At 48.7% G+C, this 25,976-nt stretch overlaps 1 protein-coding gene across 1 annotated transcript in view; it reads left to right on the top strand.

The window, feature by feature from the left end:
- ACAP1 (ArfGAP with coiled-coil, ankyrin repeat and PH domains 1) overlaps positions 1–25,976 on the top strand; it is a 157,585-nt gene that overhangs the window by 105,691 nt on the left and 25,918 nt on the right. The window contains exons 12-16 of the mRNA XM_075261477.1: positions 186–286; positions 12,267–12,378; positions 13,077–13,258; positions 13,546–13,615; positions 17,849–17,943. Of these exons, the coding sequence (XP_075117578.1) occupies positions 186–286; positions 12,267–12,378; positions 13,077–13,258; positions 13,546–13,615; positions 17,849–17,943 (560 nt within the window). The remainder of the gene's footprint in view (positions 1–185; positions 287–12,266; positions 12,379–13,076; positions 13,259–13,545; positions 13,616–17,848; positions 17,944–25,976) is intronic.

Raw genomic sequence — 25,976 nt, 5'->3', positions numbered from 1 at the left:
ACCTCTCAGACATGATATATACAGGGGGCGGGGCTGTGACAACCTCTCAGACATGATATATACAGGGGGCGGGGCTGTGACAACCTCTCAGACATGATATATACAGGGGGCGGGGCTGTGACAACCTCTCAGACATGATATATACAGCTGGTTGTCAGCGTCTCTCTCACTACTTTTTCTTTCAGAACGTTTTGACAGTTGTTATTGTCGATCTTCGTCTTTGTGCTGTGAAATTGTGTCCTGATGCCGACCGGAGATTCTGCTTCGAAGTTGTTTCCCCATCAAAGTAAGAACAATATCTCATAAAGAGACCCCAGACCCTCCATTATATCTCTACCAGAGTCACGTACAGTAGAGACCCCAGACCCCTCCATTATATCTCTATCAGAGTCATGTACAGTAGAGACCCCAGACCCCTCCGTTATATCTATCAGAGTCATGTACAGTAGAGACCCCAGACCCCTCCATTATATCTCTATCAGAGTCATGTACAGTAGAGACCCCAGACCCCTCCATTATATCTCTACCAGAGTCACGTACAGTAGAGACCCCAGACCCTCCATTATATCTCTACCAGAGTCACGTACAGTAGAGACCCCAGACCCTCCATTATATCTATCAGAGTCATGTACAGTAGAGACCCCAGACCCCTCCATTATATCTATCAGAGTCACGTACAGTAGAGACCCCAGACCCTCCATTATATCTCTACCAGAGTCACGTACAGTAGAGACCCCAGACCCTCCATTATATCTCTACCAGAGTCACGTACAGTAGAGACCCCAGACCCCTCCATTATATCTCTACCAGAGTCACGTACAGTAGAGACCCCAGACCCTCCATTATATCTCTACCAGAGTCACGTACAGTAGAGACCCCAGACCCTCCATTATATCTCTACCAGAGTCACGTACAGCAGAGACCCCAGACCCTCCATTATATCTCTACCAGAGTCACGTACAGTAGAGACCCCAGACCCCTCCATTATATCTCTACCAGAGTCACGTACAGTAGAGACCCCAGACCCTCCATTATATCTATCAGAGTCATGTACAGTAGAGACCCCAGACCCCTCCATTATATCTATCAGAGTCATGTACAGTAGAGACCCCAGACCCCTCCATTATATCTCTACCAGAGTCACGTACAGTAGAGACCCCAGACCCTCCATTATATCTCTACCAGAGTCACGTACAGTAGAGACCCCAGACCCCCATTATATCTCTACCAGAGTCACGTACAGTAGAGACCCCAGACCTCCATTATATCTCTACCAGAGTCACGTACAGTAGAGACCCCAGACCCCCATTATATCTCTACCAGAGTCACGTACAGTAGAGACCCCAGACCCCCATTATATCTCTACCAGAGTCACGTACAGTAGAGACCCCAGACCTCCATTATATCTCTACCAGAGTCACGTACAGTAGAGACCCCAGACCCCTCCATTATATCTCTACCAGAGTCACGTACAGTAGAGACCCCAGACCCTCCATTATATCTCTACCAGAGTCACGTACAGCAGAGACCCCAGACCCTCCATTATATCTCTACCAGAGTCACGTACAGTAGAGACCCCAGACCTCCATTATATCTCTACCAGAGTCACGTACAGCAGAGACCCCAGACCCTCCATTATATCTCTACCAGAGTCACGTACAGCAGAGACCCCAGACCCTCCATTATATCTCTACCAGAGTCACGTACAGTAGAGACCCCAGACCCCTCCATTATATCTCTACCAGAGTCACGTACAGTAGAGACCCCAGACCCTCCATTATATCTATCAGAGTCATGTACAGTAGAGACCCCAGACCTCCATTATATCTCTATCAGAGTCATGTACAGTAGAGACCCCAGACCTCCATTATATCTCTACCAGAGTCACGTACAGTAGAGACCCCAGACCTCCATTATATCTCTACCAGAGTCACGTACAGCAGAGACCCCAGACCCTCCATTATATCTCTACCAGAGTCACGTACAGTAGAGACCCCAGACCTCCATTATATCTCTATCAGAGTCACGTACAGTAGAGACCCCAGACCTCCATTATATCTCTACCAGTCACGTACAGTAGAGACCCCAGACCTCCATTATATCTCTATCAGAGTCACGTACAGTAGAGACCCCAGACCTCCATTATATCTCTACCAGTCACGTACAGTAGAGACCCCAGACCCTCCATTATATCTCTACCAGAGTCACGTACAGTAGAGACCCCAGACCCTCCATTATATCTCTACCAGAGTCATGTACAGTAGAGACCCCAGACCTCCATTATATCTCTACCAGTCACGTACAGTAGAGACCCCAGACCTCCATTATATCTCTACCAGAGTCACGTACAGTAGAGACCCCAGACCCTCCATTATATCTCTACCAGAGTCATGTACAGTAGAGACCCCAGACCCTCCATTATATCTCTATCAGAGTCACGTACAGTAGAGACCCCAGACCCTCCATTATATCTCTACCAGAGTCATGTACAGTAGAGACCCCAGACCCTCCATTATATCTCTACCAGTCACGTACAGCAGAGACCCCAGACCCTCCATTATATCTCTACCAGAGTCACGTACAGTAGAGACCCCAGACCCCTCCATTATATCTCTACCAGAGTCACGTACAGTAGAGACCCCAGACCCTCCATTATATCTCTACCAGAGTCACGTACAGTAGAGACCCCGGACCCTCCATTATATCTCTACCAGAGTCACGTACAGTAGAGACCCCAGACCCTCCATTATATCTCTACCAGAGTCATGTACAGTAGAGACCCCAGACCCCTCCATTATATCTCTACCAGAGTCACGTACAGCAGAGACCCCAGACCCTCCATTATATCTCTATCAGAGTCATGTACAGTAGAGACCCCAGACCCTCCATTATATCTCTACCAGAGTCACGTACAGTAGAGACCCCAGACCCCTCCATTATATCTCTACCAGAGTCACGTACAGCAGAGACCCCAGACCCCTCCATTATATCTCTACCAGAGTCACATACAGTAGAGACCCCAGACCCTCCATTATATCTCTACCAGAGTCACGTACAGTAGAGACCCCAGACCCTCCATTATATCTCTACCAGAGTCACGTACAGTAGAGACCCCAGACCCTCCATTATATCTCTACCAGAGTCACGTACAGTAGAGACCCCAGACCCTCCATTATATCTCTACCAGAGTCACGTACAGTAGAGACCCCAGACCTCCATTATATCTCTACCAGAGTCACGTACAGTAGAGACCCCAGACCCTCCATTATATCTCTACCAGAGTCACGTACAGTAGAGACCCCAGACCCTCCATTATATCTCTATCAGAGTCATGTACAGTAGAGACCCCAGACCCCTCCATTATATCTCTACCAGAGTCACGTACAGTAGAGACCCCAGACCCCTCCATTATATCTCTATCAGAGTCATGTACAGTAGAGACCCCAGACCCTCCATTATATCTCTATCAGAGTCATGTACAGTAGAGACCCCAGACCCCTCCATTATATCTCTACCAGAGTCACGTACAGTAGAGACCCCAGACCCTCCATTATATCTCTATCAGAGTCATGTACAGTAGAGACCCCAGACCCCTCCATTATATCTCTACCAGAGTCACGTACAGTAGAGACCCCAGACCCTCCATTATATCTCTACCAGAGTCACGTACAGTAGAGACCCCAGACCCTCCATTATATCTCTACCAGAGTCACGTACAGTAGAGACCCCAGACCCTCCATTATATCTCTACCAGAGTCACGTACAGTAGAGACCCCAGACCCTCCATTATATCTATCAGAGTCATGTACAGTAGAGACCCCAGACCCCTCCATTATATCTCTACCAGAGTCACGTACAGTAGAGACCCCAGACCCTCCATTATATCTCTACCAGAGTCACGTACAGTAGAGACCCCGGACCCTCCATTATATCTCTACCAGAGTCACGTACAGTAGAGACCCCAGACCCTCCATTATATCTCTACCAGAGTCACGTACAGTAGAGACCCCGGACCCTCCATTATATCTCTACCAGAGTCACGTACAGTAGAGACCCCAGACCCTCCATTATATCTCTACCAGAGTCACGTACAGTAGAGACCCCAGACCCCTCCATTATATCTCTACCAGAGTCACGTACAGTAGAAACCCCAGACCCCTCCATTATATCTCTACCAGAGTCACGTACAGTAGAGACCCCAGACCCTCCATTATATCTCTACCAGAGTCACGTACAGTAGAGACCCCAGACCCTCCATTATATCTCTACCAGAGTCACGTACAGTAGAGACCCCAGACCCTCCATTATATCTCTACCAGAGTCACGTACAGTAGAGACCCCAGACCCTCCATTATATATCTATCAGAGTCACGTACAGTAGAGACCCCAGACCCTCCATTATATCTCTACCAGAGTCACGTACAGTAGAGACCCCAGACCCTCCATTATATCTATCAGAGTCATGTACAGTAGAGACCCCAGACCCTCCATTATATCTCTACCAGAGTCACGTACAGTAGAGACCCCAGACCCTCCATTATATCTCTACCAGAGTCACGTACAGTAGAGACCCCAGACCCTCCATTATATCTCTATCAGAGTCACGTACAGTAGAGACCCCAGACCCTCCATTATATCTCTACCAGAGTCACGTACAGTAGAGACCCCAGACCCTCCATTATATCTCTACCAGAGTCACGTACAGTAGAGACCCCAGACCCTCCATTATATCTCTATCAGAGTCACGTACAGTAGAGACCCCAGACCCTCCATTATATCTCTACCAGAGTCACGTACAGTAGAGACCCCAGACCCTCCATTATATCTCTACCAGAGTCACGTACAGCAGAGACCCCAGACCCTCCATTATATCTCTACCAGAGTCACGTACAGCAGAGACCCCAGACCCTCCATTATATCTCTATCAGAGTCACGTACAGTAGAGACCCCAGACCCTCCATTATATCTCTATCAGAGTCACGTACAGCAGAGACCCCAGACCCTCCATTATATCTCTACCAGAGTCACGTACAGCAGAGACCCCAGACCCTCCATTATATCTCTACCAGAGTCACGTACAGCAGAGACCCCAGACCCTCCATTATATCTCTATCAGAGTCACGTACAGTAGAGACCCCAGACCCTCCATTATATCTCTACCAGAGTCACGTACAGTAGAGACCCCAGACCCTCCATTATATCTCTACCAGAGTCACGTACAGTAGAGACCCCAGACCTCCATTATATCTCTACCAGAGTCACGTACAGCAGAGACCCCAGACCCTCCATTATATCTCTACCAGAGTCACGTACAGTAGAGACCCCAGACCCTCCATTATATCTCTATCAGTCACGTACAGTAGAGACCCCAGACCCTCCATTATATCTCTACCAGTCATGTACAGTAGAGACCCCAGACCCTCCATTATATCTCTACCAGAGTCACGTACAGCAGAGACCCCAGACCCTCCATTATATCTCTATCAGAGTCACGTACAGTAGAGACCCCAGACCCTCCATTATATCTCTATCAGAGTCACGTACAGCAGAGACCCCAGACCCTCCATTATATCTCTACCAGAGTCACGTACAGCAGAGACCCCAGACCCTCCATTATATCTCTACCAGAGTCACGTACAGCAGAGACCCCAGACCCTCCATTATATCTCTACCAGAGTCACGTACAGTAGAGACCCCAGACCCTCCATTATATCTCTACCAGAGTCACGTACAGTAGAGACCCCAGACCCTCCATTATATCTCTATCAGAGTCACGTACAGTAGAGACCCCAGACCCTCCATTATATCTCTACCAGAGTCACGTACAGTAGAGACCCCAGACCCTCCATTATATCTCTATCAGAGTCATGTACAGTAGAGACCCCAGACCCTCCATTATATCTCTACCAGAGTCACGTACAGTAGAGACCCCAGACCCTCCATTATATCTCTATCAGAGTCACGTACAGTAGAGACCCCAGACCCTCCATTATATCTCTATCAGAGTCACGTACAGTAGAGACCCCAGACCCTCCATTATATCTCTATCAGAGTCATGTACAGTAGAGACCCCAGACCCTCCATTATATCTCTACCAGAGTCACGTACAGCAGAGACCCCAGACCCTCCATTATATCTATCAGAGTCATGTACAGCAGAGACCCCAGACCCTCCATTATATCTCTACCAGAGTCACGTACAGCAGAGACCCCAGACCCTCCATTATATCTCTACCAGTCACGTACAGTAGAGACCCCAGACCCCTCCATTATATCTCTACCAGAGTCACGTACAGTAGAGACCCCAGACCCTCCATTATATCTATCAGAGTCATGTACAGTAGAGACCCCAGACCCTCCATTATATCTCTACCAGAGTCATGTACAGCAGAGACCCCAGACCCTCCATTATATCTCTATCAGAGTCATGTACAGTAGAGACCCCAGACCCTCCATTATATCTCTACCAGAGTCACTTACAGTAGAGACCCCAGACCCTCCATTATATCTCTACCAGAGTCACGTACAGCAGAGACCCCAGACCCTCCATTATATCTCTACCAGAGTCACGTACAGCAGAGACCCCAGACCCTCCATTATATCTCTACCAGAGTCACGTACAGCAGAGACCCCAGACCCTCCATTATATCTCTACCAGAGTCACGTACAGCAGAGACCCCAGACCCCTCCATTATATCTCTATCAGAGTCACGTACAGTAGAGACCCCAGACCCTCCATTATATCTCTACCAGAGTCACGTACAGTAGAGACCCCAGACCCTCCATTATATCTCTACCAGAGTCACGTACAGTAGAGACCCCAGACCTCCATTATATCTCTACCAGAGTCACGTACAGTAGAGACCCCAGACCTCCATTATATCTCTACCAGTCACGTACAGTAGAGACCCCAGGCCCTCCATTATATCTCTACCAGAGTCACGTACAGTAGAGACCCCAGACCCTCCATTATATCTCTACCAGAGTCACGTACAGTAGAGACCCCAGACCCTCCATTATATCTCTACCAGAGTCACGTACAGTAGAGACCCCAGACCCTCCATTATATCTCTACCAGAGTCACGTACAGCAGAGACCCCAGACCCCTCCATTATATCTCTACCAGAGTCACGTACAGCAGAGACCCCAGACCCTCCATTATATCTCTACCAGAGTCACGTACAGTAGAGACCCCAGACCCTCCATTATATCTCTATCAGAGTCACGTACAGTAGAGACCCCAGACCCTCCATTATATCTCTACCAGAGTCACCTACAGTAGAGACCCCAGACCCTCCATTATATCTCTACCAGAGTCACGTACAGTAGAGACCCCAGACCTCCATTATATCTCTACCAGAGTCACGTACAGTAGAGACCCCAGACCCTCCATTATATCTCTACCAGAGTCACGTACAGTAGAGACCCCAGACCCTCCATTATATCTCTACCAGAGTCACGTACAGTAGAGACCCCAGACCCTCCATTATATCTCTACCAGAGTCACGTACAGTAGAGACCCCAGACCCTCCATTATATCTCTACCAGAGTCACGTACAGTAGAGACCCCAGACCCTCCATTATATCTCTATCAGAGTCACGTACAGTAGAGACCCCAGACCCTCCATTATATCTCTACCAGAGACACGTACAGTAGAGACCCCAGACCCTCCATTATATCTCTACCAGAGTCACGTACAGTAGAGACCCCAGACCCTCCATTATATCTCTACCAGAGTCACGTACAGTAGAGACCCCAGACCCTCCATTATATCTCTACCAGAGTCACGTACAGCAGAGACCCCAGACCCCTCCATTATATCTCTATCAGAGTCACGTACAGTAGAGACCCCAGACCCTCCATTATATCTCTATCAGAGTCACGTACAGTAGAGACCCCAGACCCTCCATTATATCTCTACCAGAGTCACGTACAGCAGAGACCCCAGACCCCTCCATTATATCTCTACCAGAGTCACGTACAGCAGAGACCCCAGACCCTCCATTATATCTCTATCAGAGTCACGTATAGTAGAGACCCCAGACCCCTCCATTATTTCTCTACCAGAGTCACGTACAGTAGAGACCCCAGACCCTCCATTATATCTCTACCAGAGTCACGTACAGTAGAGACCCCAGACCCTCCATTATATCTCTACCAGAGTCACGTACAGTAGAGACCCCAGACCCTCCATTATATCTCTACCAGAGTCACGTACAGTAGAGACCCCAGACCCTCCATTATATCTCTACCAGAGTCACGTACAGTAGAGACCCCAGACCCTCCATTATATCTCTACCAGAGTCACGTACAGTAGAGACCCCAGACCCTCCATTATATCTCTACCAGAGTCACGTACAGTAGAGACCCCAGACCCTCCATTATATCTCTACCAGAGTCACGTACAGCAGAGACCCCAGACCCCTCCATTATATCTCTACCAGAGTCACGTACAGCAGAGACCCCAGACCCCTCCATTATATCTCTACCAGAGTCACGTACAGTAGAGACCCCAGACCCTCCATTATATCTCTACCAGAGTCACGTACAGTAGAGACCCCAGACCCTCCATTATATCTCTACCAGAGTCACGTACAGTAGAGACCCCAGACCCTCCATTATATCTCTACCAGAGTCACGTACAGTAGAGACCCCAGACCCTCCATTATATCTCTACCAGAGTCACGTACAGTAGAGACCCCAGACCCTCCATTATATCTCTATCAGAGTCACGTACAGTAGAGACCCCAGACCCTCCATTATATCTCTACCAGAGACACGTACAGTAGAGACCCCAGACCCTCCATTATATCTCTACCAGAGTCACGTACAGTAGAGACCCCAGACCCTCCATTATATCTCTACCAGAGTCACGTACAGTAGAGACCCCAGACCCTCCATTATATCTCTACCAGAGTCACGTACAGCAGAGACCCCAGACCCTCCATTATATCTCTACCAGAGTCACGTACAGCAGAGACCCCAGACCCTCCATTATATCTCTACCAGAGTCACGTACAGCAGAGACCCCAGACCTCCATTATATCTCTACCAGAGTCACGTACAGCAGAGACCCCAGACCCTCCATTATATCTCTACCAGAGTCACGTACAGTAGAGACCCCAGACCCTCCATTATATCTCTACCAGAGTCACGTATAGTAGAGACCCCAGACCCTCCATTATATCTCTACCAGAGTCACGTACAGTAGAGACCCCAGACCCTCCATTATATCTCTACCAGAGTCACGTACAGCAGAGACCCCAGACCCCTCCATTATATCTCTATCAGAGTCACGTACAGTAGAGACCCCAGACCCTCCATTATATCTCTACCAGAGTCACGTACAGCAGAGACCCCAGACCCCTCCATTATATCTCTACCAGAGTCACGTACAGCAGAGACCCCAGACCCTCCATTATATCTCTATCAGAGTCACGTATAGTAGAGACCCCAGACCCCTCCATTATATCTCTACCAGAGTCACGTACAGTAGAGACCCCAGACCCTCCATTATATCTCTACCAGAGTCACGTACAGTAGAGACCCCAGACCCTCCATTATATCTCTACCAGAGTCACGTACAGCAGAGACCCCAGACCCTCCATTATATCTCTACCAGAGTCACGTACAGTAGAGACCCCAGACCCCTCCATTATATCTCTACCAGAGTCACGTACAGTAGAGACCCCAGACCCTCCATTATATCTCTACCAGAGTCACGTACAGTAGAGACCCCAGACCCTCCATTATATCTCTACCAGAGTCACGTACAGTAGAGACCCCAGACCCTCCATTATATCTCTACCAGAGTCACGTACAGTAGAGACCCCAGACCCTCCATTATATCTCTACCAGAGTCACGTACAGCAGAGACCCCAGACCCCTCCATTATATCTCTATCAGAGTCACGTACAGTAGAGACCCCAGACCCTCCATTATATCTCTACCAGAGTCACGTACAGCAGAGACCCCAGACCCCTCCATTATATCTCTACCAGAGTCACGTACAGCAGAGACCCCAGACCCTCCATTATATCTCTATCAGAGTCACGTATAGTAGAGACCCCAGACCCCTCCATTATATCTCTACCAGAGTCACGTACAGTAGAGACCCCAGACCCTCCATTATATCTCTACCAGAGTCACGTACAGTAGAGACCCCAGACCCTCCATTATATCTCTACCAGAGTCACGTACAGCAGAGACCCCAGACCCTCCATTATATCTCTATCAGAGTCACGTACAGTAGAGACCCCAGACCCCTCCATTATATCTCTACCAGTCACGTACAGTAGAGACCCCAGACCCCTCCATTATATCTCTACCAGAGTCACGTACAGTAGAGACCCCAGACCCTCCATTATATCTCTATCAGAGTCATGTACAGTAGAGACCCCAGACCCCTCCATTATATCTCTATCAGAGTCATGTACAGCAGAGACCCCAGACCCCTCCATTATATCTCTACCAGAGTCACGTACAGTAGAGACCCCAGACCCTCCATTATATCTCTACCAGAGTCACGTACAGTAGAGACCCCAGACCCTCCATTATATCTCTACCAGAGTCACGTACAGTAGAGACCCCAGACCCTCCATTATATCTCTACCAGAGTCACGTACAGTAGAGACCCCAGACCCTCCATTATATCTCTACCAGAGTCACGTACAGTAGAGACCCCAGACCCTCCATTATATCTCTACCAGAGTCACGTACAGTAGAGACCCCAGACCCTCCATTATATCTCTACCAGAGTCATGTACAGTAGAGACCCCAGACCCTCCATTATATCTCTACCAGAGTCACGTACAGTAGAGACCCCAGACCCTCCATTATATCTCTACCAGAGTCACGTACAGCAGAGACCCCAGACCCCTCCATTATATCTCTACCAGAGTCACGTACAGCAGAGACCCCAGACCCCTCCATTATATCTCTACCAGAGTCACGTACAGTAGAGACCCCAGACCCTCCATTATATCTCTACCAGAGTCACGTACAGTAGAGACCCCAGACCCTCCATTATATCTCTACCAGAGTCACGTACAGTAGAGACCCCAGACCCTCCATTATATCTCTACCAGAGTCACGTACAGTAGAGACCCCAGACCCTCCATTATATCTCTACCAGAGTCACGTACAGTAGAGACCCCAGACCCTCCATTATATCTCTATCAGAGTCACGTACAGTAGAGACCCCAGACCTCCATTATATCTCTACCAGAGTCACGTACAGTAGAGACCCCAGACCCCTCCATTATATCTCTACCAGTCACGCACAGTAGAGACCCCAGACCCTCCATTATATCTCTACCAGAGTCACGTACAGCAGAGACCCCAGACCCCTCCATTATATCTCTACCAGAGTCACGTACAGCAGAGACCCCAGACCCCTCCATTATATCTCTACCAGAGTCATGTACAGCAGAGACCCCAGACCCCTCCATTATATCTCTACCAGAGTCACGTACAGTAGAGACCCCAGACCCTCCATTATATCTCTACCAGAGTCACGTACAGCAGAGACCCCAGACCCCTCCATTATATCTCTACCAGAGTCACGTACAGCAGAGACCCCAGACCCTCCATTATATCTCTACCAGAGTCACGTACAGTAGAGACCCCAGACCCTCCATTATATCTCTACCAGAGTCACGTACAGCAGAGACCCTAGACCCTCCATTATATCTCTACCAGAGTCATGTACAGTAGAGACCCCAGACCCTCCATTATATCTCTACCAGAGTCATGTACAGTAGAGACCCCAGACCCTCCATTATATCTCTACCAGAGTCATGTACAGTAGAGACCCCAGACCCTCCATTATATCTCTACCAGTCACGTACAGTAGAGACCCCAGACCCTCCATTATATCTCTACCAGAGTCACGTACAGCAGAGACCCCAGACCCCTCCATTATATCTCTACCAGTCACGTACAGTAGAGACCCCAGACCCTCCATTATATCTCTACCAGAGTCACGTACAGTAGAGACGCCAGACCCTCCATTATATCTCTATCAGAGTCACGTACAGTAGAGACCCCAGACCTTCCATTATATCTCTACCAGAGTCACGTACAGTAGAGACCCCAGACCCTCCATTATATCTCTACCAGTCACGTACAGTAGAGACCCCAGACCCTCCATTATATCTCTACCAGAGTCATGTACAGCAGAGACCCCAGACCCTCCATTATATCTCTACCAGTCACATGTCTAAGGTAGTCTGGGTATCATTGCGCCTTGTATTCTTGTATTGCAGGTCCTGCATGCTGCAGGCGGAGTCAGAGCGTGTTTTGGAGTTGTGGGTCAGTGCGGTCCAGCGGAGCATCACTTCAGCCTACACCGAAAATAAACGGGACAGTGGGAGCCTTGTGAGTAAGAATGCAGAATTGGCGCTAGCAGTAAATGAAGGGTATGGGAGAAGGGGGTGTCCCCTGAGAATCCCCCGCGCCCGTCACCTTCTCTCTCCCCCTCCCATCCCTTGTATTTTTCCGTTCATTCCTAGACGACCTAGAAGAGGGTGTACAAATGAGTCCCCACAGTAATGCCCCACTGCTGTGTTACCATGGGTTATGCTGCACCGCGTTGCGATTGTCACCGTGCCAGTTCCCTATTCTTACGTGTTTTATCTATGTCATGTGTTACTGTGCCATGCTGCGTACCCCAGTATTGTGTGATGCCGTACCGATGCTTCTGAATAAGAGAGACTGCAGCTTCTAACAGTTTCTATCTCACCCCAAGGGCTTCATAGAGAAGTCCTGACATACTGATGTGAATAATGTTCTGTAAGACTCTGCTGAAGCTTCTTAGTGAGAACGAGTTATGGCGCAGAATCTTCTCTTCTCTCCATCTGCTGTCTATGGAGACATCTTAGCTGTTAGTTTACAGCCGCAGCTCCGAGACAACCGAGAATTAGATTCTGCAAACAGGGAAACTTCCTAAATAATTCCAGGTCCATAAAATGTCTAGATGTGCTGCTACTCCTCATGGAGACACCCTCGACTTATGTATGGAAAGATGACTAAAAGCTATAGGTCGGCAACAAATACCGATTGCTCGCTTTCCCCAGCGCTTGTCCCGCTCTCCGGCAGAGTCTCCAGCACAACTGAAGGGCAGTGTGATATGTGCTCAAGACACCGTGCTAAGGGTTACCGGGAACGCCGTGTGCTGTGACTGCCGAGCTGCGGAGCCAGAGTGGGCCAGTATCAACCTGGGGGTGACCTTGTGCATCGAGTGCAGCGGCATTCATAGGTAAGTTACTTCTGGGGATCCCACAACACCTCCACACAATGTAGGGGCGTCATAGACCAACAGTGGTTGTGCAGGTGAACCTCAGGCTGACATGGGACCCTTCCCCTTCCTGAAGACCACAAACGACCGACCCCTCCCCCCAGAAGGTCATGACTGACCAAAACACCCACCCCCCACATTCCTGCACACCACACTAGTATGCCCCATAGTGGCTCCATGATCAGGCAGTACCATGTGGTGGGGTCTTCGAGCCTCCCTTCTAATTATTGTTTCCTCTTCCTGTACAGAAGCCTTGGCGTCCACTTCTCCAAGGTCCGCTCGCTCACCCTGGATTCCTGGGAGCCGGAGTTGGTGAAGGTGATATGTAGCTGTGATGGAGGGATTGTTTTATGAATAGCTGCAGATTTTGCTGATGTCATATTTCTAGACATAGGTCAAGATGAATTTTTGCCAATAGTTTATACTCAGGACCAACTCTGAGACAGGGACATTGAGATCTAAGAGAGACGAGGTGGGTCCGGGCAATGCGCCTTAGTGATACACAGCTGTTAGCCAAACTCCAAATCACCCAGAAACATGCCGGAGATGGTTGGAAAGAAGGTGTGTGTTCTGACTGAGGAGAGGGGAGAATTCTGCTGCCAGATCCCAATGTTCCCCCTCCAGGCAGACCTCATTGTCTCCCCTTCAGGCCTCACTGCCCCCTCCAGATCTCACTGTCCTCTATCAAGACCTCATTGTTCATTGGCAATGCCCCAACTTCAGACACCTCTGTCCCCCCTCTAGAACACTCTTTCCCCCCTACAGATGTCAACCCCTCTCCAGGCATCACTGTCGCCCCCCCCTCCAGACTCCATGGTCCCCCTCCAAACCTCACTGTCCTCCATCCTGATGTCTCTGTGATCCCTCCAGACCTCATTGTTCTACGGTACCTCTTGTTGACAACACCAGGAGTCTACTCTAGACACTTCTGACCCCTATCCAGATGCTAACCCCTCTCCAAACATCACTGTTCCCCCTCCAGACTCCATGGACCCCCTCCAAACCTCACTGTCCTCCATCGCGATGTCTCTGTGATCCCTCCAGACCTCATTGTTCTACGGTACCTCTTGTTGACAACACCAGGAGTCTACTCTAGACACTTCTGACCCCCATCCAGATGTCAACCCCTCTCCAAACATCACTGTTCCCCCTCCAGACTCCATGGACCCCCTCCAAACCTCACTGTCCTCCATCGCGATGTCTCTGTGATCCCTCCAGACCTCATTGTTCTACGGTACCTCTTGTTGACAACACCAGGAGTCTACTCTAGACACTTCTGACCCCCATCCAGATGTCAACCCCTCTCCAAACATCACTGTTCCCCCTCCAGACTCCATGGACCCCCTCCAAACCTCACTGTCCTCCATCGCGATGTCTCTGTGATCCCTCCAGACCTCATTGTTCTACGGTACCTCTTGTTGACAACACCAGGAGTCTACTCTAGACACTTCTGACCCCCATCCAGATGTCAACCCCTCTCCAAACATCACTGTTCCCCCTCCAGACTCCATAATCCCCCCTCCAGACCTCACTTTCCCCCTCCAGACCTTTTTTTTTTTTAAATCAGATTATTTTTATTATCGAATTTTTCTTTACATAAAATCAAACAATTGACACAACAATAATTGAAAGTAAATATGGAGACACAATCTGACATATAAAGGGGTGGGGGGTGGAGTACATTAGGACCCCCCACTAAATCTCCAGAACCTCCTTTGATTTCCATGTAAAGAATAGCAATCAGGGGATCAAGGAAACCGATAAAGTAGAAGTGAGAGATCTGTTCCTAATCAGAGACGGGGAGGGAAGGCCAGGTGTGTCCAACCATGCGCCCCAAATCTTTTCACATTTAGTTTGGGCCTTTCTCTGTATATATACGCCCCTCTCCAGCCTAATAGTATTATTAACTCTAGATATCAATTCCACCAGAGAAGGAGGACTCGGGTCCAACCAGTGATAAGTAATCCATTTTCTTGCCATGGTATAATACCCTGGACACCCCTATAAAATCCAGGCTTTCCGGGTCCACACCCTCCCCCAAAAGACCTAGGAGGCAAACTAATGGTGATTGCAGAAGTGTAATCGAATACACCCGGCCAAGCAAGGACAGTACCTGACTCCAGTAATGGGCTAACTCCCGACACTCCCACATCATATACAGGAGATGTGCGGGTTCCATACTACAGCGGGGGCATTTGGCATCAGAACGGATATGTATACGGAACAGTCTCTGTGGAGTCCTATAGACCCTATGCAAGAGATAAATATGAGACAGTCTCTGCGCTTCACTAGGGGACAGTGTTGGGGTTAGGGCTAACACATCTCGCCAGGTTTCCTCGTCCACCAACATCCCCCTCCCACCTTTCCCTAGTCTTGTCCAGGAAATCCTCCAATGTGGCCATTAATAACTGTCGGTACAGTGCAGATATCATTCCCTTAGTAATAGATCCCATAAGAGTATGTTGCAGTGCGGGGTGTAGTCCAACCGTCAGGGGGGTACGTCTACTCTGAACATGGAAGGCATGACGAAGCTGAAGATACTGAGAAAACCACACCTGGGGTATAGAAAAATCACTCTGAAGGTCTGCAAAGGTCTTATATATCCCGTTATCTAGGATATGACTGAGGGACAGGACACCCTTATCCCTCCACCCCTCGAAGCCCGTTAGCACATTAGCGATTATTATGCCACAGAGGAGTAAATGTAGTAAAGCCACAAGTACCTAACCGCTTCTTCCCCATGTCCCATACCTTGTATAAGAGGGCTAACGTGGGGAGTCGAGAACTGGTAGGGGACCAGCCTCCAAAACAGCCACTGGAACAGTCCAAGGGGTATCTTGCACACATAGATGGCCCGATCTCACCGAGCCCAGCGGAAGTGAGCTGCCAAAAAGTAAATCCAGGCATTCGGAACTGCCAGGCCCCCCTCCGCCTTGTCCTGCTGTAGTGCCTCTAGACTGATGCGTGCTCCCTTCTTCTGCCAAATTAATTCCCTGAAAATACTCTGAATTCTCCTGAAGTATTGCATCGGTATCCACACTGGAGAATTATGAAGGAGATATAATAATTGTGGCATAAGGACCATTCTAAGTAAGTTACAGCGCCCTACTACGGAAAGGGGGGGGGTTACACCAGAGTCCGCTTTACGTCGCATTTTCGTTATGAAGGGTTCTAAATTTAGAGACAAAAACGACACAGGTCTGGCAGATACTAAACTCCCCCCCCCCCCCCAGATATTTAAAGGAGTCTACCCTCTGCAAAGGAAGTCTGTCAGTTAGTAGCAACTGCGGTAGCGGGTCAACTGGTAGCAAGACCGATTTGTCCCAATTTATTCGTAGTCCAGACCAAGCCCCAAAATCCTGTATTCTAGCCATTACCTGTGGGAGCGAGGAAGTCACACCCCCCAGATATAAAAGCATGTCATCAGCATACAACGATACTTCTTCTTCTAGGTCGCTACATCGGAAACCCACAAAATCCAAAGCGTCCCGCAGAATGCAGGCTAGGGGTTCAATAGCGAGGGCAAATAATAAGGGAGACAGTGGGCAACCCTGTCTGGTGTCCCTGCCCAATTGAATACGCTGCGACAACGTCCCATTCCCCCCTCCAGACCTTCGTGCTCCCCCTCTAGATGTCTCTGTCCTCCCTCCAGATGCCTGTGTCTCCCCTCTAACCCCAACTTCACTTTTCCCCCTCTAGACCTCAGTGTCCTCTTTCCAGACATTACCATCCCCTCTCAAAAGCCCTCATGATTCTCCCTCTAGACGCCTTTGTCCCCCACTCCAGACCTCACTGTCCCCCATCCAGACGTCTCTGTCCTCCCTCCAAAGCACTATCTTACCTTCACATGGCTCTGCTCCCCCCACCAGAAATCCCTTCCCCCCTCTAGAACTCACTGTCCCCCTCCAGACATTACAGTCCTCCCTTCAGACTTCCCCGCCAGATATTTGTCCTTCCTTCAGATGTTTCTTTCCTCCCTCCACACCTCTCTCTCCCCTCCAAACTTCAGTGTCCCCCCTCCAGACCTCACTGTCCTCCCTCCAGATACCAGTGTTCCTGTCCAGATATCACTGTTCCCCCCTAGAGACACCTGTGACCCTCCTCTAGATGTCTCTTTCCTCGCTCCATTCATCTCCGTCTCCACTCCAGAATTCACTTTCCCCCCTCCAGAGCTCACAGTCCTCTGTCCAGATGTCTCTGCCCCTCCTCTAGACATCTTTCCCCCCTCCAGACTCCTCTGTCTGGCTTCCTTACACCATTGTCCCCCCTCCAGACGTCACTGTCCCCCCTCCAGACTTGCCTGGCCTCCCTGCCTCCCTCTCTAGATGCCTCTGTCCATGACTTATCTCCATGAGAACAGAATCTGTTCTGGATTATCTGCTCTGTCTTTGGTAGGACCCCATACACATTAGATGGTTAGATGCTCCCACTACAGATGATTAGTAAAGGCCATAAATCCATTGTGTAGTGGGTGGGATGTCCCAAAGCTTGGCTGCAGTCTCCGAGTCCTAGGAGCTGTTCACATTGATAACTTTGAGCTTTTGTCTGCAGTTGATGTGTGAACTGGGGAACGGCACAATTAATGGGATCTATGAGGCGCGGATAGAAGAGATGAACATCAAGAAGCCGACGTCCTCCAGCACACGGTGGGTCACTTACCTATGACCATAAGGAGAATGACTGCACCGTACTGAGGTCCGGGGGGCAAATAAATACTGCACCGTACTGAGGTCCGGGGGGCAAATAAATACTGCACCGTACTGAGGTCCGGGGGGCAAATAAATACTGCACCGTACTGAGGTCCGGGGGACAAATAAATACTGCACCGTACTGAGGTCCGGGGGGCAAATAAATACTGCACCGTACTGAGGTCCGGGGGACAAATAAATACTGCACCGTACTGAGGTCCGGGGGGCAAATAAATACTGCACCGTACTGAGGTCCGGGGGACAAATAAATACTGCACCGTACTGAGGTCCGGGGGGCAAATAAATACTGCACCGTACTGAGGTCCGGGGGGCAAATAAATACTGCACCGTACTGAGGTCCGGGGGGCAAATAAATACTGCACCGTACTGAGGTCCGGGGGGCAAATAAATACTGCACCGTACTGAGGTCCGGGGGGCAAATAAATACTGCACCGTACTGAGGTCCGGGGGGCAAATAAATACTGCACCGTACTGAGGTCCGGGGGGCAAATAAATACTGCACCGTACTGAGGTCCGGGGGACAAATAAATACTGCACCGTACTGAGGTCCGGGGGGCAAATAAATACTGCACCGTACTGAGGTCCGGGGGACAAATAAATACTGCACCGTACTGAGGTCCGGGGGGCAAATAAATACTGCACCGTACTGAGGTCCGGGGGGCAAATAAATACTGCACCGTACTGAGGTCCGGGGGGCAAATAAATACTGCACCGTACTGAGGTCCGGGGGGCAAATAAATACTGCACCGTACTGAGGTCCGGGGGGCAAATAAATACTGCACCGTACTGAGGTCCGGGGGGCAAATAAATACTGCACCGTACTGAGGTCCGGGGGACAAATAAATACTGCACCGTACTGAGGTCCGGGGGGCAAATAAATACTGCACCGTACTGAGGTCCGGGGGGCAAATAAATACTGCACCGTACTGAGGTCCGGGGGGCAAATAAATACTACACCGTACTGAGGTCCGGGGGGCTAATAAATACTGCACCATACTGAGGTCCGGGGGGCAAATAAATACTACACCGTACTGAGGTCCGGGGGGCAGATAAATACTACACCGTACTGAGGTCCGGGGGGCAAATAAATACTGCACCGTACTGAGGTCCGGGGGGCTAATAAATACTGCACCGTACTGAGGTCCGGGGGGCAAATAAATACTGCACCGTACTGAGGTCCGGGGGGCAAATAAATACTGCACCGTACTGAGGTCCGGGGGGCAAATAAATACTGCACCGTACTGAGGTCCGGGGGGCAAATAAATACTGCACCGTACTGAGGTCCGGGGGGCAAATAAATACTGCACCGTACTGAGGTCCGGGGGGCAAATAAATACTGCACCGTACTGAGGTCCGGGGGACAAATAAATACTACACCGTACTGAGGTCCGGGGGGCAGATAAATACTGCACCGTACTGAGGTCCGGGGGGCAAATAAATACTGCACCGTACTGAGGTCCGGGGGGCAAATAAATACTGCACCGTACTGAGGTCCGGGGGGCTAATAAATACTGCACCGTACTGAGGTCCGGGGGACAAATAAATACTACACCGTACTGAAGTCCGGGGGACAAATAAATACTACACCGTACTGAGGTCCGGGGGGCAAATAAATACTGCACCGTACGGAGGTCCGGGGGGCAAATAAATACTGCACCGTACTGAGGTCCGGGGGGCAAATAAATACTGCACCGTACTGAGGTCCGGGGGGCAAATAAATACTGCACCGTACGGAGGTCCGGGGGGCAAATAAATACTGCACCGTACGGAGGTCCGGGGGGGCTAATAAATACTGCACCGTACTGAGGTCCGGGGGGCAAATAAATACTGCACAATGTACAGGAGGGGAAGTCAGGGGGGCAAATAAATACTACACAATATACCAGGACAAGTAGTCAGGGGGGCAAATAAATGCTGCACAATGTACAGGACAGGATGTCCGGGGGGACAAATAAATGCTGCACAATGTACAGGGCAGGAAGTCAGGCGAAGGGGGTACAGGTCAGTTGGTTACAGTTAGGGCTGAGCCAATCTTGAGATTTCAGGATCGTTTTTAAAATCCAATTTCCGATCACTTTCCATTCAATCCCAATCCCGATCCCAATCCTAATGTAAGTCAATGGGATTTTTTAATGATTGAGAATCGGATTTTGTAAACGATCCTCTTCACTGCACAGCGCGGAGTCTATTGAAGCCTCCAATGTTTGGACTCCACGCTGTGCAGTGATTAAAAAATCCGCCGGCAACTTAGTCCCCCTGCTGTCCAGTTACCTGCACAGAAGCGCTGCCGCCTCCCCTCCCGGTGTGTACGCCGCTCCCCAGAGCTCCCGGCCGTTGTTCTCCGTCTTCTCCACTGTCATTCACACGCCGGCAGAGCACCGAACGCGCTACCGCCTCCCTAGTGAATCACTCACGTCTCCCCGCCCACACCCTCCTAAGCCACAACAAGCCCCGCCTTCTCCCAGCATCAGTAACACTAGCCTAGGGAGGCGGGGGCGCGTACAGCACTCTGCCGGTGTGTGAATCATAGAGGAGAAGATGGAAATCAATGGCCAGGAGCTCCGGAAAGTGGCAGCGGTTCTATGCAGGTAAGGTTGAGCGTTCAACATCGAAATTCCATTCCCGATCTTTTTTTAGGTGGGAACAGAACCCGATCATGATCCTGAAATTTACTAGATCGCCGATCAGGATCCGATCTTTTCCGATCCCGATCACTCAAGCCTAGTTAAAGTCACTCCCCTATTAGTGCCACACATGATATACTGCTCCCCATATACCTCACACAGTCCAATGCTCGCTTAATGCCTCACATGATATAATGCTCGCTTAGTGCCTCATACGTTATAATGCTCACATAGTGCCTCACACGGTATAATGCTCGCTTAGTGCCTCATACGTTATAATGCTCACATAGTGCCTCACACGGTATAATACTCGCTTAGTGCCTCACATGTTATAATGCTCACATAGTGCCTCACACGGTATAATGCTCGCTTAGTGCCTCATACGTTATAATGCTCACATAGTGCCTCACATGGTATAATACTCGCTTAGTGCCTCACACGTTATAATGCTCACATAGTGCCTCACACGGTATAATGCTCGCGTAGTGCCTCACACGTTATAATGCTCACATAGTGCCTCACACGGTATAATACTCGCTTAGTGCCTCACACGTTATAATGCTCACATAGTGCCTCACACGGTATAATACTCGCTTAGTGCCTCACACGTTATAATGCTCACATAGTGCCTCACACGGTATAATACTCGCTTAGTGCCTCACACAGTCCAATGCTCGCTTAGTGCCTCACATGGTATAATGCTCGCTTAGTGCCTCATACGTTATAATGCTCACATAGTGCCTCACACGGTATAATACTCGCTTAGTGCCTCACACGTTATAATGCTCACATAGTGCCTCACACGGTATAATACTCGCTTAGTGCCTCACATGTTATAATGCTCACATAGTGCCTCACACGGTATAATGCTCGCTTAGTGCCTCACACAGTCCAATGCTCGCTTAGTGCCTCACATGGTATAATGCTCGCTTAGTGCCTCACACGTTATAATGCTCACATAGTGCCTCACACGGTATAATACTCGCTTAGTGCCTCACATGTTATAATGCTCACATAGTGCCTCACACGGTATAATGCTCGCTTAGTGCCTCATACGTTATAATGCTCACATAGTGCCTCACACGGTATAATACTCGCTTAGTGCCTCACACGTTATAATGCTCACATAGTGCCTCACATGGTATAATGATCGCTTAGTGCCTCACACGTTATAATGCTCACATAGTGCCTCACACGGTATAATACTCGCTTAGTGCCTCACACGTTATAATGCTCACATAGTGCCTCACACGTTATAATGCTCACATAGTGCCTCACACAGTCCAACGCTCGCTTAGTGCCTCACATGATATAATGCTCGCTTAGTGCCTCATACGTTATAATGCTCACATAGTGCCTCACACGGTATAATACTCGCTTAGTGCCTCACACGTTATAATGCTGACATAGTGCCTCACACGGTATAATACTCGCTTAGTGCCTCACACGTTATAAAGCTGACATAGTGCCTCACACGGTATAATACTCGCTTAGTGCCTCACACGTTATAAAGCTGACATAGTGCCTCACACGGTATAATACTCGCTTAGTGCCTCACACGTTATAATGCTCACATAGTGCCTCACACTTTATAATGCTCACATAGTGCCTCACACGGTATAATACTCGCTTAGTGCCTCACACGTTATAATGCTCACATAGTGCCTCACACTTTATAATGCACACATAGTGCCTCACACGGTATAATACTCGCTTAGTGCCTCACACGTTATAATGCTCACATAGTGCCTCACACGTTATAATGCTCGCTTAGTGCCTCACACGTTATAATGCTCACATAGTGCCTCACACGGTATAATACTCGCTTAGTGCCTCACACGTTATAATGCTCGCTTAGTGCCTCACACGTTATAATGCTCACATAGTGCCTCACACGGTATAATACTCGCTTAGTGCCTCACACGTTATAATGCTCACATAGTGCCTCACACGTTATAATGCTCACATAGTGCCTCACACGTTATAATGCTCACATAGTGCCTCACACGTTATAATGCTCACATAGTGCCTCACACGTTATAATGCTCACATAGTGCCTCACACAGTCCAATGCTCGCTTAGTGCCTCACATGGTATAATGCTCGTCTAGTGTCTCACACGTTATAATGCTCACATAGTGCCTCACACGGTATAATACTCGCTTAGTGCCTCACACGTTATAATGCTGACATAGTGCCTCACACGGCATAATGTTCGCTTAGTGCCTCACACGTTATAATGCTCACATAGTGCCTCACACGGTATAATACTCGCTTAGTGCCTCACACAGTCCAATGCTCGCTTAGTGCCTCACATGGTATAATGCTCGCTTAGTGCCTCATACGTTATAATGCTCACATAGTGCCTCACACGGTATAATACTCGCTTAGTGCCTCACACGTTATAATGCTGACATAGTGCCTCACACGGTATAATGCTCGTCTAGTGCCTCACACGTTATAATGCTCACATAGTGCCTCACATGGTATAATGCTGACATAGTGCCTCACACGGTATAATACTCGCTTAGTGCCTCACACGGTATAATGCTGACATAGTGCCTCACACGGTATAATACTCGCTTAGTGCCTCACACGTTATAATGCTCACATAGTGCCTCACACTTTATAATGCTCACATAGTGCCTCACACGGTATAATACTCGCTTAGTGCCTCACACGTTATAATGCTCACATAGTGCCTCACACGGTATAATACTCGCTTAGTGCCTCACACGTTATAATGCTCACATAGTGCCTCACACTTTATAATGCTCACATAGTGCCTCACACGGTATAATACTCGCTTAGTGCCTCACACGTTATAATGCTCACATAGTGCCTCACACGTTATAATGCTCGCTTAGTGCCTCACACGTTATAATGCTCACATAGTGCCTCACACGGTATAATACTCGCTTAGTGCCTCACACGTTATAATGCTCGCTTAGTGCCTCACACGTTATAATGCTCACATAGTGCCTCACACGGTATAATACTCGCTTAGTGCCTCACACGTTATAATGCTCACATAGTGCCTCACACGTTATAATGCTCACATAGTGCCTCACACAGTCCAATGCTCGCTTAGTGCCTCACATGGTATAATACTCGCTTAGTGCCTCACACGTTATAATGCTGACATAGTGCCTCACACGGCATAATGTTCGCTTAGTGCCTCACACGGTATAATACTCGCTTAGTGCCTCACACAGTCCAATGCTCGTCTAGTGCCTCACACGTTATAATGCTCACATAGTGCCTCACACGGTATAATACTCGCTTAGTGCCTCACACGTTATAATGCTCACATAGTGCCTCACATGGTATAATGCTGACATAGTGCCTCACACGGTATAATACTCGCTTAGTGCCTCACACGGTATAATGCTGACATAGTGCCTCACACGGTATAATACTCGCTTAGTGCCTCACACGTTATAATGCTCACATAGTGCCTCACATGGTATAATGCTCGCTTAGTGCCTCACACGTTATAATGCTCACATAGTGCCTCACACGGTATAACACTCGCTTAGTGCCTCACACGTTATAATGCTCACATAGTGCCTCACACGTTATAATGCTCACATAGTGCCTCACACAGTCCAACGCTCGCTTAGTGCCTCACATGGTATAATGCTCGCTTAGTGCCTCATACGTTATAATGCTCACATAGTGCCTCACACGGTATAATACTCGCTTAGTGCCTCACACGTTATAAAGCTGACATAGTGCCTCACACGGTATAATACTCGCTTAGTGCCTCACACGTTATAATGCTCGCTTAGTGCCTCACACGTTATAATGCTCACATAGTGCCTCACACGGTATAATACTCGCTTAGTGCCTCACACGTTATAATGCTGACATAGTGCCTCACACGGTATAATGCTCGTCTAGTGCCTCACACGTTATAATGCTCACACAGTGCCTCACACGGTATAATGCTCGCTTAGTGCCTCACACGTTATAATGCTGACATAGTGCCTCACACGGTATAATGTTCGCTTAGTGCCTCACACGTTATAATGCTGACATAGTGCCTCACACGGTATAATGCTCGCTTAGTGCCTCACACGTTATAATGCTCACATAGTGCCTCACATGGTATAATGCTGACATAGTGCCTCACACGGTATAATACTCGCTTAGTGCCTCACACGGTATAATGCTGACATAGTGCCTCACACGGTATAATACTCGCTTAGTGCCTCACACGTTATAATGCTCACATAGTGCCTCACACTTTATAATGCTCACATAGTGCCTCACACGGTATAATACTCGCTTAGTGCCTCACACGTTATAATGCTCACATAGTGCCTCACACGGTATAATACTCGCTTAGTGCCTCACACGTTATAATGCTCACATAGTGCCTCACACTTTATAATGCTCATAGTGCCTCACACGGTATAATACTCGCTTAGTGCCTCACACGTTATAATGCTCACATAGTGCCTCACACGGTATAATACTCGCTTAGTGCCTCACACGTTATAATGCTCACATAGTGCCTCACACTTTATAATGCTCACATAGTGCCTCACACGGTATAATACTCGCTTAGTGCCTCACACGTTATAATGCTCACACAGTGCCTCACACGGTATAATGCTCGCTTAGTGCCTCACACGTTATAATGCTGACATAGTGCCTCACACGGTATAATGTTCGCTTAGTGCCTCACACGTTATAATGCTGACATAGTGCCTCACACGGTATAATGCTCGCTTAGTGCCTCACACGTTATAATGCTCACATAGTGCCTCACATGGTATAATGCTGACATAGTGCCTCACACGGTATAATACTCGCTTAGTGCCTCACACGGTATAATGCTGACATAGTGCCTCACACGGTATAATACTCGCTTAGTGCCTCACACGTTATAATGCTCACATAGTGCCTCACACTTTATAATGCTCACATAGTGCCTCACATGGTATAATACTCGCTTAGTGCCTCACACGTTATAATGCTCACATAGTGCCTCACACGGTATAATACTCGCTTAGTGCCTCACACGTTATAATGCTCACATAGTGCCTCACACTTTATAATGCTCACATAGTGCCTCACACGGTATAATACTCGCTTAGTGCCTCACACGTTATAATGCTCACATAGTGCCTCACACTTTATAATGCTCACATAGTGCCTCACACGGTATAATACTCGCTTAGTGCCTCACACGTTATAATGCTCACATAGTGCCTCACACTTTATAATGCTCACATAGTGCCTCACACGGTATAATACTCGCTTAGTGCCTCACACGTTATAATGCTTACATAGTGCCTCACACGGTATAATACTCGCTTAGTGCCTCACACGTTATAAT

The sequence above is a fragment of the Leptodactylus fuscus genome, unplaced genomic scaffold (assembly GCF_031893055.1).
Source record: "Leptodactylus fuscus isolate aLepFus1 unplaced genomic scaffold, aLepFus1.hap2 HAP2_SCAFFOLD_144, whole genome shotgun sequence".
NCBI lineage: Eukaryota > Metazoa > Chordata > Amphibia > Anura > Leptodactylidae > Leptodactylus > Leptodactylus fuscus.
Note: the sequence above shows the minus strand (reverse complement) of the source record. Positions and strands in the feature narration are given on the sequence as shown.